Source organism: Xiphophorus couchianus, chromosome 2, assembly GCF_001444195.1.
Source record: "Xiphophorus couchianus chromosome 2, X_couchianus-1.0, whole genome shotgun sequence".
Lineage (NCBI taxonomy): Eukaryota > Metazoa > Chordata > Actinopteri > Cyprinodontiformes > Poeciliidae > Xiphophorus > Xiphophorus couchianus.
Genome location: NC_040229.1, coordinates 22972922 through 22987146, shown reverse-complemented (window position 1 = coordinate 22987146; position 14225 = coordinate 22972922). Strand labels below are relative to the sequence as shown.

General features: G+C 39.1%; 1 protein-coding gene across 12 annotated transcripts in view; it reads left to right on the top strand.

Annotated features, from left to right (window-relative positions):
• ppfibp2b (PPFIA binding protein 2b) overlaps nucleotides 1-14225 on the top strand; it is a 74274-nt gene that overhangs the window by 50974 nt on the left and 9075 nt on the right. For 7 of the 12 annotated variants that reach the window (XM_028026257.1, XM_028026225.1, XM_028026203.1 and 4 more), the window contains 20 exons: nucleotides 3571-3682; nucleotides 3866-3898; nucleotides 5189-5250; nucleotides 5343-5418; nucleotides 5498-5580; nucleotides 5673-5740; nucleotides 5824-5889; nucleotides 5969-6029; nucleotides 7190-7237; nucleotides 8213-8375; nucleotides 9215-9247; nucleotides 9971-10003; nucleotides 10586-10721; nucleotides 10800-10919; nucleotides 11902-12052; nucleotides 12379-12490; nucleotides 12580-12668; nucleotides 12781-12903; nucleotides 13404-13529; nucleotides 13608-13796. In XM_028026257.1, the coding sequence (XP_027882058.1) occupies nucleotides 3571-3682; nucleotides 3866-3898; nucleotides 5189-5250; nucleotides 5343-5418; nucleotides 5498-5580; nucleotides 5673-5740; nucleotides 5824-5889; nucleotides 5969-6029; nucleotides 7190-7237; nucleotides 8213-8375; nucleotides 9215-9247; nucleotides 9971-10003; nucleotides 10586-10721; nucleotides 10800-10919; nucleotides 11902-12052; nucleotides 12379-12490; nucleotides 12580-12668; nucleotides 12781-12903; nucleotides 13404-13529; nucleotides 13608-13796 (1884 nt within the window). The remainder of the gene's footprint in view (nucleotides 1-3570; nucleotides 3683-3865; nucleotides 3899-5188; nucleotides 5251-5342; nucleotides 5419-5497; nucleotides 5581-5672; nucleotides 5741-5823; nucleotides 5890-5968; nucleotides 6030-7189; nucleotides 7238-8212; nucleotides 8376-9214; nucleotides 9248-9970; nucleotides 10004-10585; nucleotides 10722-10799; nucleotides 10920-11901; nucleotides 12053-12378; nucleotides 12491-12579; nucleotides 12669-12780; nucleotides 12904-13403; nucleotides 13530-13607; nucleotides 13797-14225) is intronic. The other 5 variants (XM_028026212.1, XM_028026272.1, XM_028026291.1 and 2 more) reach the window with 3 other exon arrangements.

Genomic DNA, 14225 nt, shown 5'->3' with positions numbered 1-14225 from the left:
TAGTTGTAGATAAAATAAAAAATAAAATATAAAGTGCTATAAATTGTAAAATATAAAATGCTGTTAATATAAAAAGCAACTTAAGAGCAGTCCTTGCAAAGATTTAAAAAAAATGCAGATATGTATATGTAAATATATGTACAGCAAGTGTGCCACAGTGCAGTTGTGCAAAATTGGATATATTTGCATATATATATATATATATATATATATATATATATATACACTTTTCCTTTAATGTTTAATTAGATCTGAAGATTAAGTATTACTTTTTAAACCAGGTAATTTTTTAAAATATATTGATAGTAAACAGTTAAACATGTTTTTTTAAGGAAATTTTTGGACTATAGCTAACCAGAAAAACCTTCACAGCAAACAAGATACAATCAATGTTTTACATACTTTACTATTAATGCCAACTAATAACCATTCCTTTATGGTTATTAGAAAACATAGTTGAGTAGAATTAATCTGACATAGTCGATTTTTCAAAATTATCCTAAAACATGCTACCACTTAAATTTTAGATAAATTTATGCACATTTAGTTAATTGATTATATATTCTGGTTCAGAAGAAATAGTTTGATTTTGCAGACTAGTAATGGGTCCTTACATGATTTGCTTCAGAAAAAGCTGGCATATTTATGAGTACTACAAGACATAAAGCGGTGGTATGATGTCACATCCTAGATTAACAAGGCTTGATGAAGTTTGAGAGGAATCCCATTTTTGAAGCACATCTGATTCAAATGAAGCCAGATTATCACCTCAAGTTGTGGCTCAATATGTTGGATATGCAGATATTAAAGCTGCTTAAAATTGGAATTAATTAATCCTGATCTATTTATCCAACCAAATCCATCTTCCACATTTAAAGCCTGGAAGTTTTGTAAAAACATCAAATTGACTAAAACATTGAAAATGGCTTCAAATGTACTAAGAGGGCTGAAGATTTGTGTCTGGAAATTCTGTAACTTTTAAGGTGGAAAATGTGAAACTTCTAATCAACCGCCCGGCCACATTCCAATGCAAAATGAACCTTAATAAAACTGCTAATTATTTGTAATGTTTCACCCTAACTCACTGTATGCACTGACTCTCTTAGATGCTTAATAAATATCTGTAAGAAAGTCGATTCACTTGTGGGACCACCGCATGTGCCATTGTAGCCGTATCAGCTTGCAATTAAATTATTTGCAAATTTATTGCTGGTCTACATTTGTTTCAAATTGGAGCGTTCCAATTTTTGAATGTATTCCATATTTTTAAAACCATTTTGCCGCTTGAGATAAGTTGTGGATGTTTTTCCTGCTGAGCAGCAAAGTTAAAAACTACAACAAAAATCTCTAACACATTGCTTCTTACTGATTAATCTAAAGGTCAAACTGCTGTTGCTTTTCTGTGCTCACAGTGCTCCTTTCCTCCTCTCCTTCCCCTTCTTTCACTCTCTCTGTCCTCTCTTCTCCTCCTCAATTAACTCCTCTCTGTGGCTTGCTCTCTTCACTTTTTTGCCCTCCCTCACTCGTGATTACTCTCTTCCTGCCGTCCCCTCTCTAGCTCTCCATCTCTTACTCTCTCCATGTGTGTTACCAGTCGCTCATGACCCAGCTGTCCAGCCTCAAGCTGACTGTGGAGCACACACAGCTGGAGAAGCAGCACTGGGAGGAGCGCTGGCGCAGCGCACAGGTGCCTCCTCTTCCTTCTGCTCTTCGCTTCCATCACTTTTATGAGTTTTTTTTTTTTTTATCTCAATGTGCCGCCTGCCTCTTCTTTTTGAGGTCGCCCCCAACAATGCGGTCCCTCTTTGCTCTGTGTTCCTCTCGGCCATGTGTCGTCCAAATTGTGCTATTTTGGGTTTACAGCCTTTCTTTTCACCGATGAACTCAGTTGTTCCTCCGCCTTGTGGTAACTTAATGTTTGTCAATACTATTATGTATTTACTTTTAGTTTTATTAAAGTTGAGGTTAGCATGTCTATGTGCTATTATGTCCAGAAGCAGACTCCTGAAGATGAATTTTCCTGCCCTCACTTTTTTATATGCAAGTTTGCATGGATTGTGTCCAGATAATGCTACTGTGAATGCATCAGCTGTGTCTGCCTGGAGGTTTCATTTCTGTTACATCTAGTAAAGGAGCAGCTTTGGCTCCAAATGGCTTTCATTGAATTTCATTTTCTGGTAGAATCCTTTTACTTGTTTTCAAACTATATTTAATTCACCTTTAGATACACCAAAATAAAAGTGAAACATCATGCACATAACATAAACTATGAGCTAGTAGCTGTGGAACCTGTGGGCCCTTTGAATTATTCTGTGATTTTGGCCGCTTCCTCCTTCATTCTAGATTCCTACCTTAGCATCAATGCTTCTTTTGAAAAGCAGCTTTAAGAGGCATTAAGCTAACATTCATAGCACGCCAGAATAACCACAAAAGTCTGTGCATCAACCTGTTTTTTGCAGCTCAACAATGAGCGCTTCCTGTTAAACTGTTTATCGTTGCTGACCAACTAGTTCAGGAATGCACTTGTTTTATGTAAATAACATCTAGATTCTCATTTTGTTTAGCTCCACAGATGCAAGAAATTGTTAATTGTGAAATTTGTTATTTATTTAGCTGGTAGACTTTCCATTGGGGTCATCGCCCAGTGGAAGCAAGAAGTATAAAATTCATTGCTTTTGGTCCCACTTCCAAACTATTTCAGGTCATGTACAGTAGGTTTTCAAAGAAGTAGCCAGATGGGGCCCTCAGATAACCTTCAGCCTGGGCTCTACTACTGCTACATTACAGTTTTGTGATTTATTGTACCACGTATGCAATTCAATGCAAACATATATTTATATTTGTTAAACATTTTAATTTGTCATGTTACCACAACAAACTTCAATATATTTTATTGGGATTTTGTGTGACAGACTAACTCAAGTATGACATAATTAAGTTGAAAACAAAATTAAAAATTGGTGGAAAATGGAAGTTTAATGAGACAAAAACAGAATTATTCCGTCAATCCGCGAAGAAAAAAAATCCTATTGTGTGCAAAAGATTTGCGATTCAGGTGGATGTTCACCTTTTAACTTAATTGTGAAGCCAGAGCTAGAACTGAACGGTTTAGATGAAAAAACATGAATTTATTTGAATGGCTGAGCCTAGAGGCTAGACTTAAAAGTATATACACTGTTCACACATTCTCTCCATTCAAAATCACCATGAAAAGCCCCCGAGTTTTTAGGGAGGGAGCATCGGCACCCATTGGTCTTACTACTGACTGTGAGAGATAAGACATCTGTCAGATGGTTATTAATGTTACATGGCAACGTTACCAATTTCAGTGCCACAAAAGCATGCTTACATTTTCTTTAAAACTCTATTTGAAAATAAAGTTTATAGGAAGCTGAACAGTAATATACATGGCTTTTGCCAAATTTATGGGAGATTTCCTTGGCTCACTGAGATATCTGCTACTGGTCAGCCAAGACTACAGCTACACTGGTCACCTCAAACCCATTTTGTTATTTCGTGACCCAGAACTCCAAACCAGCTCACAGTTATCTACTTTGCTTCTGTTCACAGGCAGAAATCTCAGAGCTGCAGCAGCTTTTGGTCTCTAAAGACACAGAGATCGAGTGCTTACAGACCCAGCTGCTGGCCAGAAGCGGCACCGCCAACAACAACGCAGAGAGAGGTATGCACGGCTGACAACCTGACTCACAATCACAGACTCACATCAGTCCACGCTGATGTGAGAGGCAGCCAGCGAAATGCAAGACTGTCAGTTCTGATTACTCTTAACACATAACCAACGTGTCCCTTTCTCCTCTGACAAGTACTTTACCTGTTCTTCACTCTCTGCTGCCCTCTGCTGTAGAGGAGGTGTATATCAAGCAGCTGATTAGCAAATGTAAGGCATGGTGAGCTTGATGTTCTCGTGGATCTGGTTTCTAACCAAACGTTCTGCAATTAAGATTTACATTTCAGAAAATTAGAGAGAAAAAAAATGGAAGTAATTGATAATTTATTGATCTGGCCTCTGGAGACCTGTTTGATTTGAGACCGGACCAGAAACAATTGTGTGTCTAAACATTTAAAAAGCACAAAAACTTCCTGCATCCTTTTAAATGAGCACACTGTAAAAAGTAATCTATGCTATAAAAGGTTTAATTAAATCTATGAAGTTGGTAAAAAATAAATAAAAAAACAGAAATGCACAATTTCCACTGTTTGCACTGTGTTAAGTTTAATATCTAGCTAATTAAATAAGAGGGAAGTCATTGTCTTACAGTCATCATCTTATTAATAAAAAACTCATTTAAAATCAGATATCATATTCCACAGCACTTCTTCTCAGACACAAAACTCGAGTCAATATAGTCATTTGAATATTACTTCTGTCACTTTTCCTCTGATTCTACCAACATTTTCTTTAATATCAGGATCTCATGAACATAGAATTTACTGACATTTTAATGGCAGGGGGACAGCTTGAGAAAGTTTTAAAAATAATAAGAATACATTGCACGAAACATGGCACAAATGTATAAGAAAACATTTCAATCTATTTTGATTTATTTTTTAAAGTTATTAGTGCCTAGGGATCACTGACTGTAAAAATGTATATATTTTTATTTCCACCAGGCTAGTCAATCTGAAATTTGTTCCATTCTAGTTACCAGCTTCAAAATGCATCTGTTTATGTCAGATTTAGTTTAAATTAGCGGGAATGCAATGAAGCAGTTGTTCCAACAAAAATGATACAAACCCGAAATTATTAAAACCCCTTTCAGTGTGGCACAGTTGAGGAACTATAGATATTTATCAGATATTTTATGTAACTAAGCTCTAAATTAGTGGTAGTTAAAGGTCCAAACCAAACTGTTTAATTGACTTTCTCAGTTTTCTTTAAGATATGCGTCAGTAATTTAAAGGATGCTTATGGACAGTGAATACAGGCTAGTTTTTGTGTTGACCTCATTCGTCTTTACTCTGTCATCAAACTGCAGTGTTTGTTCCAGGTGATGGTGTATGGCCACTTGTGCTGTCACCATGCGTTTGCTTTGCTTGTTTATTCGCATTAGCATGGCTGTCACATCTGTCTCCAACTCGGCTCCAGGCACCCATCAGACAGCGTGAACAAACTTACATGAGAGCTGTCCAAGATCCCATTGAAAGTGTCTCCTTTTTACTGTGTTAGACCAAGAATACCAGAGGCTGAAGGTGGGGATGGAGTCTTTGTTGGCCTCAAATGATGAAAAGGTGAATTAATCTTTTTATACTGTTGGAATCATGGTTGTATTTCTTTGATTAAAAAAAACAAACTCCATGTTATTTGAATTTGGTTATAACAGGATCGTCGTATAGAGGAGCTGACTATCCTGCTTGGTCAATATAGAAAAATGAGGGAAATTATGTCACTTACACATGGTAAGCCATGTTTGTGTAGGGTTTTTGGTTAAAAACAACCCACAACGTAACATTAATAACTCCTGATGTTAACCAACAGGAAGTAGTGAAGAGGAGCTGAGTGGCAGCTTGAAGTTAAAAGCTATCACACACAAAGCTCATTCTGATGTCATCAGATCAGAGGTAAGCTCATAACCTGGAAAATATGAAGAAAGTCTGCATAGTGGGTATGAAGTTTGATGTCTAAAATCATGAATGTTATTATTTTTGCACAGATGTCATCACGAGGATCTTCTCCACTCATGCTGTATTCATCTCCCTTTCAGAGAGAACTTGATTCAAGGTAAAAATGCTTTATATGTTCAGAGGAAACACTCCAACTAGATTTTTATTACTGTAATTAACTCCATTTGCCATGTCTTTCAGTTTCCAGAACTCTATAGACACGTCGTTGGTGACTACTGGTGATGCAAGTTTCTTAAATGGATCATTGTAAGCTCTGCTGCAGTTTGTCACTTTGACTTGCAACAGTTTAAAAGCTTCCTAAAACATATCCTGATTTATTTTCTAGGCATCGACGCAGATTACTCTCCAGCAGTCTCGAAGAGTTGCAAAGTGGATGTTTTCAAAAGGTCTCTTATCTGATACTAATCAGTTTTTAAAACTGCAACTAATCTATTAACCAAAGGCAGCTCTCTATATTCGCTCCTATCATTCTTTTTTAATATCTCACCTAGAAATACACTACTTCAGCTCTTTCTAAGGGCCTCTTTACACTGTGTTAAGACTAGTTTCCAAGGTCTCCAAATGTAGCTGGATGGTGAAAGTTTTAGAAAATGTCCTCTGTGCATTTATACATATATAAATTATGCCCCTTTATAGTTATCTTGGCAACTTATGGATGGGATTTCCCAACTGCTTTCAATCTACCACAATGCTTGTTCGTATCACTCTGATGTTTCCTTACTATATACCTGTATACATGGAGGTTTCAGTGCCTCCACCATCAGTTTTCAACAGACACAAACAGTAAGGCTGAAGCTGATGGAGTTTGCTCTTCTGTCGAAATGTTGAAACTAATGATGCAGAAACCACCAACCTTTTTTCAACTTCAGTGGAAGACCACCAGTAATTTCACCAGCTTATCAGCACTATATAAGCAGCATTTTCTGAGCATGTTGCTCTGTGAAAGAAGTGCATGTATAAGCAAGAAATTCTAACGGCATTGAAAGTGTAGATTGTTGTTGAGTTTCTTCTGTCTACAGTAACAGCAGCTGCTGGATTTAATGCATTTGGCAGCAATGGTGGCAAGAATTTTAACAACTTACTTAGACTACTGCCATTGCAGCATTTCTATAATGAAGTAGGAGTTTTAGGTAAAGCCCAGTGTGACCAGTCCTGCTTAAAATTCCCTGATGAACAATGCATACTGTTTTGAACAGGTTACATGTCCCACATAAGCTGCTACTATAAACCCACCATGCTGCAACAAAACGCCAATGTGCTGCCATCCCGATAGGGGACCACCAGGACCTCCCTGTGGAGTTTCATGCTTTCCCAAAATCGTTTGACTGAGTATTGCAGTAGATTCTTGACAGAGACTAGAAAGACAGTCTATGTATCTATAAAGGTCATCCACATTCTTGTTGATTTTTCTTTTTTACTGTGAAGTCTTAATCTTTTGTAAAGAGGTCCTAACTCGATCCACACTCTTTTAATCCCTGGGATTGCTAACCTGCTAATTCTGTGTGTTTGCATGTTTTCGTTCCTCCTCTCTTTCTCTGACTTTCAGGCTGGAGTGATCCAGCCAGCTGAAACTGAATCAGGCGTAGGGGCAGAGGTACTGATCCGCTGCATGTCGACATGTCTCCTCGCACTACAAGCTTCATAGATCACCGATTTTTGAAAAGCTAAATAATTCTCCACAGTTTATAGAAGTTTTCTTTTGGCTTTCGCTGCTTTTTTATGGGATGTAAAGAAATGAGGGGTGCCACCAAACCGTTGCACATAATTGTATGAACTTAGCTCAATGCCATGTCACCTTTTAGAAATAAAATCTGTTCTTTTTATTTATGTATAAGTATATGGCTACAATTGATTTTCAACTAATAATAGCAAAGGAAAAAAACCTATATAAACCAAGTGTGTCCCCAATTCTAAACTTAACTTGCACCAAAACATTGTGACATGACACTTCAGCTGCACTTTGGCCTTTTGATCTCTAATGAACTGCAACCTGATTTTATTATAATTTTTTTACTTCAATGAAAGAAGCAAATGCTTTCTATGCATGACATCCAGGAGAAAAACCATTTTCACAAACACGAACACACAAACAAAAGGGCTAAGACCTACCTGAAGAGGCTGTCTGCAGTGCTTGGCATCATCGCTGCCTCCGAGCTGTTTCTGTCTGTTGGCCTTTCTCCAGTGGTTCCCTCAGAGCCCCCCACTGACTTTGATGCCTGCTCAGATTCTTGCATCGTCAGACATTCAACCTCCAAAGGACATGTTGTTATGCAATGGAGTGGAAGGTCATCTCACCTTAAGAAAGATGGACTCAAAACACAATTCAGTGGACAAAACATGCTTTTTAAAAGAATATCAGAGCTGGAGATACTTGAAATAGCAATTGTGTTCATGGGGATTGATTTTGTTTAAAAGGAGAAACGCCACACATTTTGTGGATCATGGGCACAACAAATTATATACACATACTGTATATACTGTATATGGTTGTTAGATAATGGTGAATGATTTAAAATTATCGCAAACCAGGGCTTAAAAATTTTAAATTGTATGGTTTTCTACTCGGCAGAGTCCACAAATGGAGCCGAGCAAGTACCAAACTCTGCCAGGAAAACTGAGTAAAAAGAAAGAACCCAAGGACGAGCTAAACAGCACCAGAGGCAGAGAGACAGAGTACTTATCTCCTGTCCAGCTCTCCCCTGCCCACAACCACAGCAGAGACTACACCCTGGGTGAGTATTTATGGAATGTTTTCACCTGATGATATGAATGGATTTATGGTAATCTTATTTTTAAAACAGGCAAATCTGTGGACTAGCATGTTCTATGCTCTATCATTAAGTGAAACATTTTATTTCATTAAATTGTCATGCTTTCTGTCTACCACAAGGAGAGCTACAGCCCTGGCAGACCACATAAATCCACGCTAATGGGCCTACATGTCTCTAATACAAATTTTAAAAAGTACCATAACCCTACTGTCAATAAATTGACAGGAAGGGAGGAAAAATTGTGTATTACTGCTGCTATTTTTTTGTGTCATGACAAAATGACATTGTTTATTTGGTATAAATATCCTGGATAATGCAAGGGGGGACTTTTTTGTTTGTTCTAAACAGTATTACTTTATGACGATGGACAAAAAGGGTTGACTAAGGGTTCTCAGATGGAATGGTCCTTCTGTTTTGTAATGGCCACTTGTCAACTTCACAGATTCAAGTCAACTCAGGTTATAAATTGGAACTCATATGAGTCATAGAGGTCTTGCTTGCGCAATTTTAACATTTTTTCCCATTTGAGGGAAAGCTAAAACTTATTGGGTGCCAACTGGCTTTGCTAATGCGGGATATATAGTTAGGAAAAGAGGGTTTCATAACACACAGAGCCCTCATAACTCATGTTTGCTGGGTTGTTTTAAGCAACTGTTTTATATAAAAACCTAATTATAATCTTCCAATAACTCTTTTTGACCTACTCTGCTTCAACTGCTTTGTGTTTGTGCTCTTTTTCATTTTTTTTCCCCTTCTCCTGTCATCTTGCTAACGGATTGGTCTTTTTGTTCTGACAACAGTTCGGTGCAGGAGTGCCAGCGCACCAGCTTTAGGTACTGTATGTCCTCACTGTTGTTCCCTGCACTGAAGTCAGGGAAACAAAAACAGCACTTAGCTCCAGGAGAAAACAGGATTTTCCCTGTCACAGTAAAGCCTCCAAAGTGAGCAGAGTCAGGCCGGGAAAAGGTTTTCACTGAGGATCAAGCAGCTCTAAAGCTAGGATTAGTAGGATTCCCTCCTGACTCGAGAGGGCCGATGATGATAAACCCTGGCTCCTTCTCTGACATCAGCATTTGCTAAAACTTTAAGTTCGCCGTATAAGCTCATGGCCACCACACTGTTTATGTTGTTATGGAGCCAGAACTTAAAGTAGGAGGCGAATCAAAGGGCTACTAGAGGACGAAGAGTGCAGACTTAAAGGATGTGGGCAGATCAGCTTGAAAAAGGATACCAAAGTGAACAAATTTGACATGAACTGACTTCCTTTTTTTGTTACAGTCTGCTCTGTAGTTCAGAGCAAGATATTAATGTGAAGAAGTAAATCTAGACGTAAAAGCGAAACTGAAACATCAGATACTTTTACCACTGGAGGTAACAGCTTTAACTTGAGTTTAAAAATTTAAAAACCAGAGCTTCACAAATCTGCATGTCCTTAACTGTAAAAAAGGAGAATGTAAACAGCATTTATTTTTGAAGATCAAGTAGTTGTGACTAATGCTGGCCTTTGCTTTGTTCTTCCTGCTTTTTTCTCACTGCACTAACCGCCAATGTCTCAGGATCTCCAGGGAAACATGACCTCTATGATGTTGGTGGGTACTGCATCTCATCAGGGAAATAACTAAAAGTGCTCGAAACGTCCTGCTTGGAGTTATTTTTACGGTCAGAAAACTATTTCTGCACAAAACATGGTGATTTTTTTTTTTTTTTAACCAGCAGGTTTTTTTGCTGTGTTTATGTTTTTGAGTTTGTTCAATTGCATCATTTCTGGCACTTTGTAACTTCTTGCACATCTGTGCTGTTGTGTTCATCTTTGAAGTTCCATTCTTCAACTATGATTATTTTTCAGGTATTGTTTCCCATCATGTTTTGTTGGTGGTTGCTGACTTCTGTTTGCATGGTCATTTTGCATCTCATTGTGATTCTTTCCAACTTTGTTGGTTCACAATTCCCTGAAATCACATCTGCTAGACATCTCAAGGTTGTTTTGGGGGTTTATGTATTTAATGTGCCAGTTTTCAAAGAGTAGAAAATGGACTTTAATTCAAGCTTGAATTTTGTTACAGGTTGCTCTTGTCTTTCAACCCAAGCTTACAGTTTTTGGCCCATACCAAATCTAGAAAAATAAAATAAAACTGCATTGATTGTGACCTTGTGCTGTTTATGCCTGTCAGACCATGCAGGGAAACTGGAAGAGTGTATTCTGTCAGATCAGTCCCCACTGTCCTCTGGAGTGGACTCAGGACAACAGTCACCTGTCTCACCTGAGAAAAGGAAGAGTCACAGAGGCATTAAGAAATTCTGGGGAAGGTAAGTAGCAAAGCTGTACAGAACACATAACAAGTAGGCATAGAAAAGGACAAATGTATCATTTTCATTTGTGTCCAGAATTCGTCGCAGTCAGTCGGGCAGCCCAGTTCAGGTTCATGATCCAGAGATGGGAGACTTCAAGAGGGGAGGCTTCCGAGCTACAGCTGGGCCGATACTGGCCCGTTCAGGGAAAGCACGGTACAACATATTTATTTTATCCATCCATTCCATCCATTTTCTGTTCACCCTTTATCCCTAATGGGGTCGAGAGGGTTGCTGGTGCCTATCTCCAGCTACGTTCCGGGCGAGAGGCGAGGTACACCCTGGACAGGTCGCCAGTCTGTCGCAGGGCAACACAGAGACATACAGGACAAACAACCATGCACACACACACTCACACCTAGGGAGAATTTAGAGAGACCAATTAACCCAACCGTTTTTGGGTTAATTGGGTTTTTGGACTGTGGGAGGAAGCTGGAGTACCCGGAGAGAACCCACGCATGCACAGGGAGAACATGCAAACTCCATGCAGAAAGACCCCGGCCGGGAATCGAACCCAGGACCTTCCTGCTGCAAGGCAACAGTGCTACCAACTGCGCCACTGTGCATTTGTATTTTTTATAATAAAGTCAACCAAATAAAATCAACCAAAATCTAAACTGAACACACGCTAAACTAAGTTGTGGCATAGAATCTAACTTCTATGAAGTGAAAACGTTGCTCTGTTTCACCAGCAGAAGATAACTTTAGTTTCACATTCATGAATGGTTGAATCACATTCACGGTCAAAACGTTTGGGCCTCCACAAACAATTAACTTATTTGGACGTCATTTAGGGCAATTGGAAAGGAGTGATGGATATATAAATGATTCTGTTTGCAAGCAGCTGGTGCATGTACATTAGGCACAACATTGAGTGGAGCAGAAAGTAACTGTTATCAGGCAGTTTGAAGGTCACCAAACTCAGGGGTTGCTTCATGGATGCATGCTTGGGGAAATAATGTCCATAAATAGAGTGGGATGGTGGAATGATCAAGTGTTGGAACTATTGAGCATTTTATGGCTCCGACACACATTGAGAAAGTTTCACTTGAGGCAGACTGTGCCTATTGTGTGCAAGCATTACAAAAACCATCATCTCATTTGAAAACTTTTGAACTGTGGTGTGTCTTTCTACCAGAGATCTCAAGTTGCCATTTTCTAAGTGGAGCACGGAGCAGGTTTGCGACTGGCTCGAGGACATCGGACTTGGTCAGTATGGCCTTCTCGCTCACCACTGGGTCAGCAGTGGTCAGACCCTGCTGGCGGCCACCCCACACGACCTAGAGAAGGTAAGTCACGCACAAATATTCATATTTGATTCATATGAATGTTATCTGGGGCACTAACAATCTGAAATGTCTGCAGGTGTATCCGTGTAATTTTCAGCTCGTCTTGTCTGATCATTGCCTCCGTCAATCCGTTTGATATTTAATTGCGCCTGTCTCTGCTGTTCAGCCAGCTTTTTAGTTGCATCTTGATCAATGTGAATTTTACTGCTCTTAATTACAAAAGCTGCCCGTTTGTTTCATGAGCATCATAAATCAGCTCGACTCCTTTTTGGTTCTCAGCCGACGTGGTTTTTATTTTTATTTAATTCTTTCCATTTTGTCTGCAGGAGCTAGCGATGAAGAATCCACTCCACAGGAAGAAGCTCCAGCTGTCCTTAAAGAGCATCTGTAGCAAACAGCCAGAAAAATCTGCAGAGCTCGATTATGTTTGGGTCACTCGTATGTAACCAATTCCAAAATACTTTGTTGCGTTAAGTTGTTTCCTGAAGAGTTTCCTTTATAAATCCACTTTGTTTTATTTGTTCCAGGTTGGCTTGATGACATCGGCCTCCCTCAGTACAAAGATCAGTTTAATGATGGGAGAGTGGATGGAAAGATGCTGCAGTACCTCACTGTGGTGAGTTTTTTTTTGTTTCGCAGCTAGCTTAGGGCATAAAGCAGCATGGGGAACATTTAATTTGCTTTTACAGGATGAACACACTGCTCTGTTTTCTTCTTTTCCATCTTAGAATGATCTGTTGTTTCTCAAAGTTACCAGCCAGCTGCATCATCTCAGCATCAAGTGTGCCATTCATGTTCTTCATGTCAACAAATTTAACCCAAACTGCCTTAAACGCAGACCTGGAAACGAGGTATTTGATTCCCATGTGCGCAAGAAGTCTTTCAAGATTATAAAGCTTAATTTGTTTCCTTATGTAAAAATATATATGTATATATTTTTGAGATTAGATAAATGTCTCTGTGCTTTTTCCAAACTATACTGTGTAAAAATCAAAATCCTCCATGTGTTGCAAACATGTACTTGGCTTGCATAACAAATTTCATGGACACATAAGAGGCAACTTTTATAATGCACTATTGAGATTTGTTTATCTTAAAAATAATAATTTGGCTTTAGCTTTGGCACAGCAGACCCACAGCACAACGTTCAATGTGTGTTTGAATTGGATCAGCATGGTTGCACCACTCTGTTGGTGAATATATAAGAATATCATGACATCCTCTATTAAAGTGATAGTTAACATACACTCAAATCAGGCTTTAACTTATGCGTTTTTATTATGACGTTTAAAAAAAACACAAACTTTCATTCCAACCTGAGCTGTTTCATTCTTGTTCCTCTGTCTCTCAGAATGAGTTCAGCCCCAGCGAAGTGGTGCAGTGGTCCAACCACCGGGTCATGGAGTGGCTGAGATCTGTGGACCTGGCAGAGTACGCTCCCAACCTGAGGGGCAGCGGTGTGCACGGAGGGTTAATAGTGAGCATCTGTCGGTACTGGAGATCAAACAGAAAATAAAGAAAGAAAGCATCTTACATTTTTTTTATCCTCCGATAGATGTTGGAACCTCGGTTTAACTCCGACACAATGGCCATGCTGTTGAACATCTCTCCTCAAAAAACACTGCTGAGGCGCCACTTAAACACCAATTTCAATAACCTGGTGGGAGTACAGGCTCAGCAGGAGAAGAGGGAGTACATTGAAGCAGCAGGATATTCCCCACTCAGCATCACAGCTAAAGTCAAGGTAAGAAAATGAGGAAATACTCTTTTTGAAAATCAAAAAACCCATATTCAAGAAAACACACACAGGTAACCCGTCTCCGTTTTTGTGCATGAAGAAAAACACCTTAATCTGTGGTGAGACGTTGGTATGTCAGCTCAGTTTAATCTCTGAGCTCTTCTCAGTTTAATCCTCTGACTGTGGCATGAATGCAGGATCCTCTGCTTTTTTCTAAAAGCTCTAAGATGCTGCAGCCTCAGCTCCAAGTCCTTCAGTACTCCAATAAAAATGCAATAGTAATCTACTAGAAAACTTGCATTTGAACCATTTAAGGCAGGCATGTCCAAAGTCCGGCCCGGGGGCCAATCACGGCCCGCTGTCAGATTTCATACGGCCCGCAGCTTCGGTCTTATAATGTATTATTTATGGCCCGCCTGCACCGTGAAACAGAAT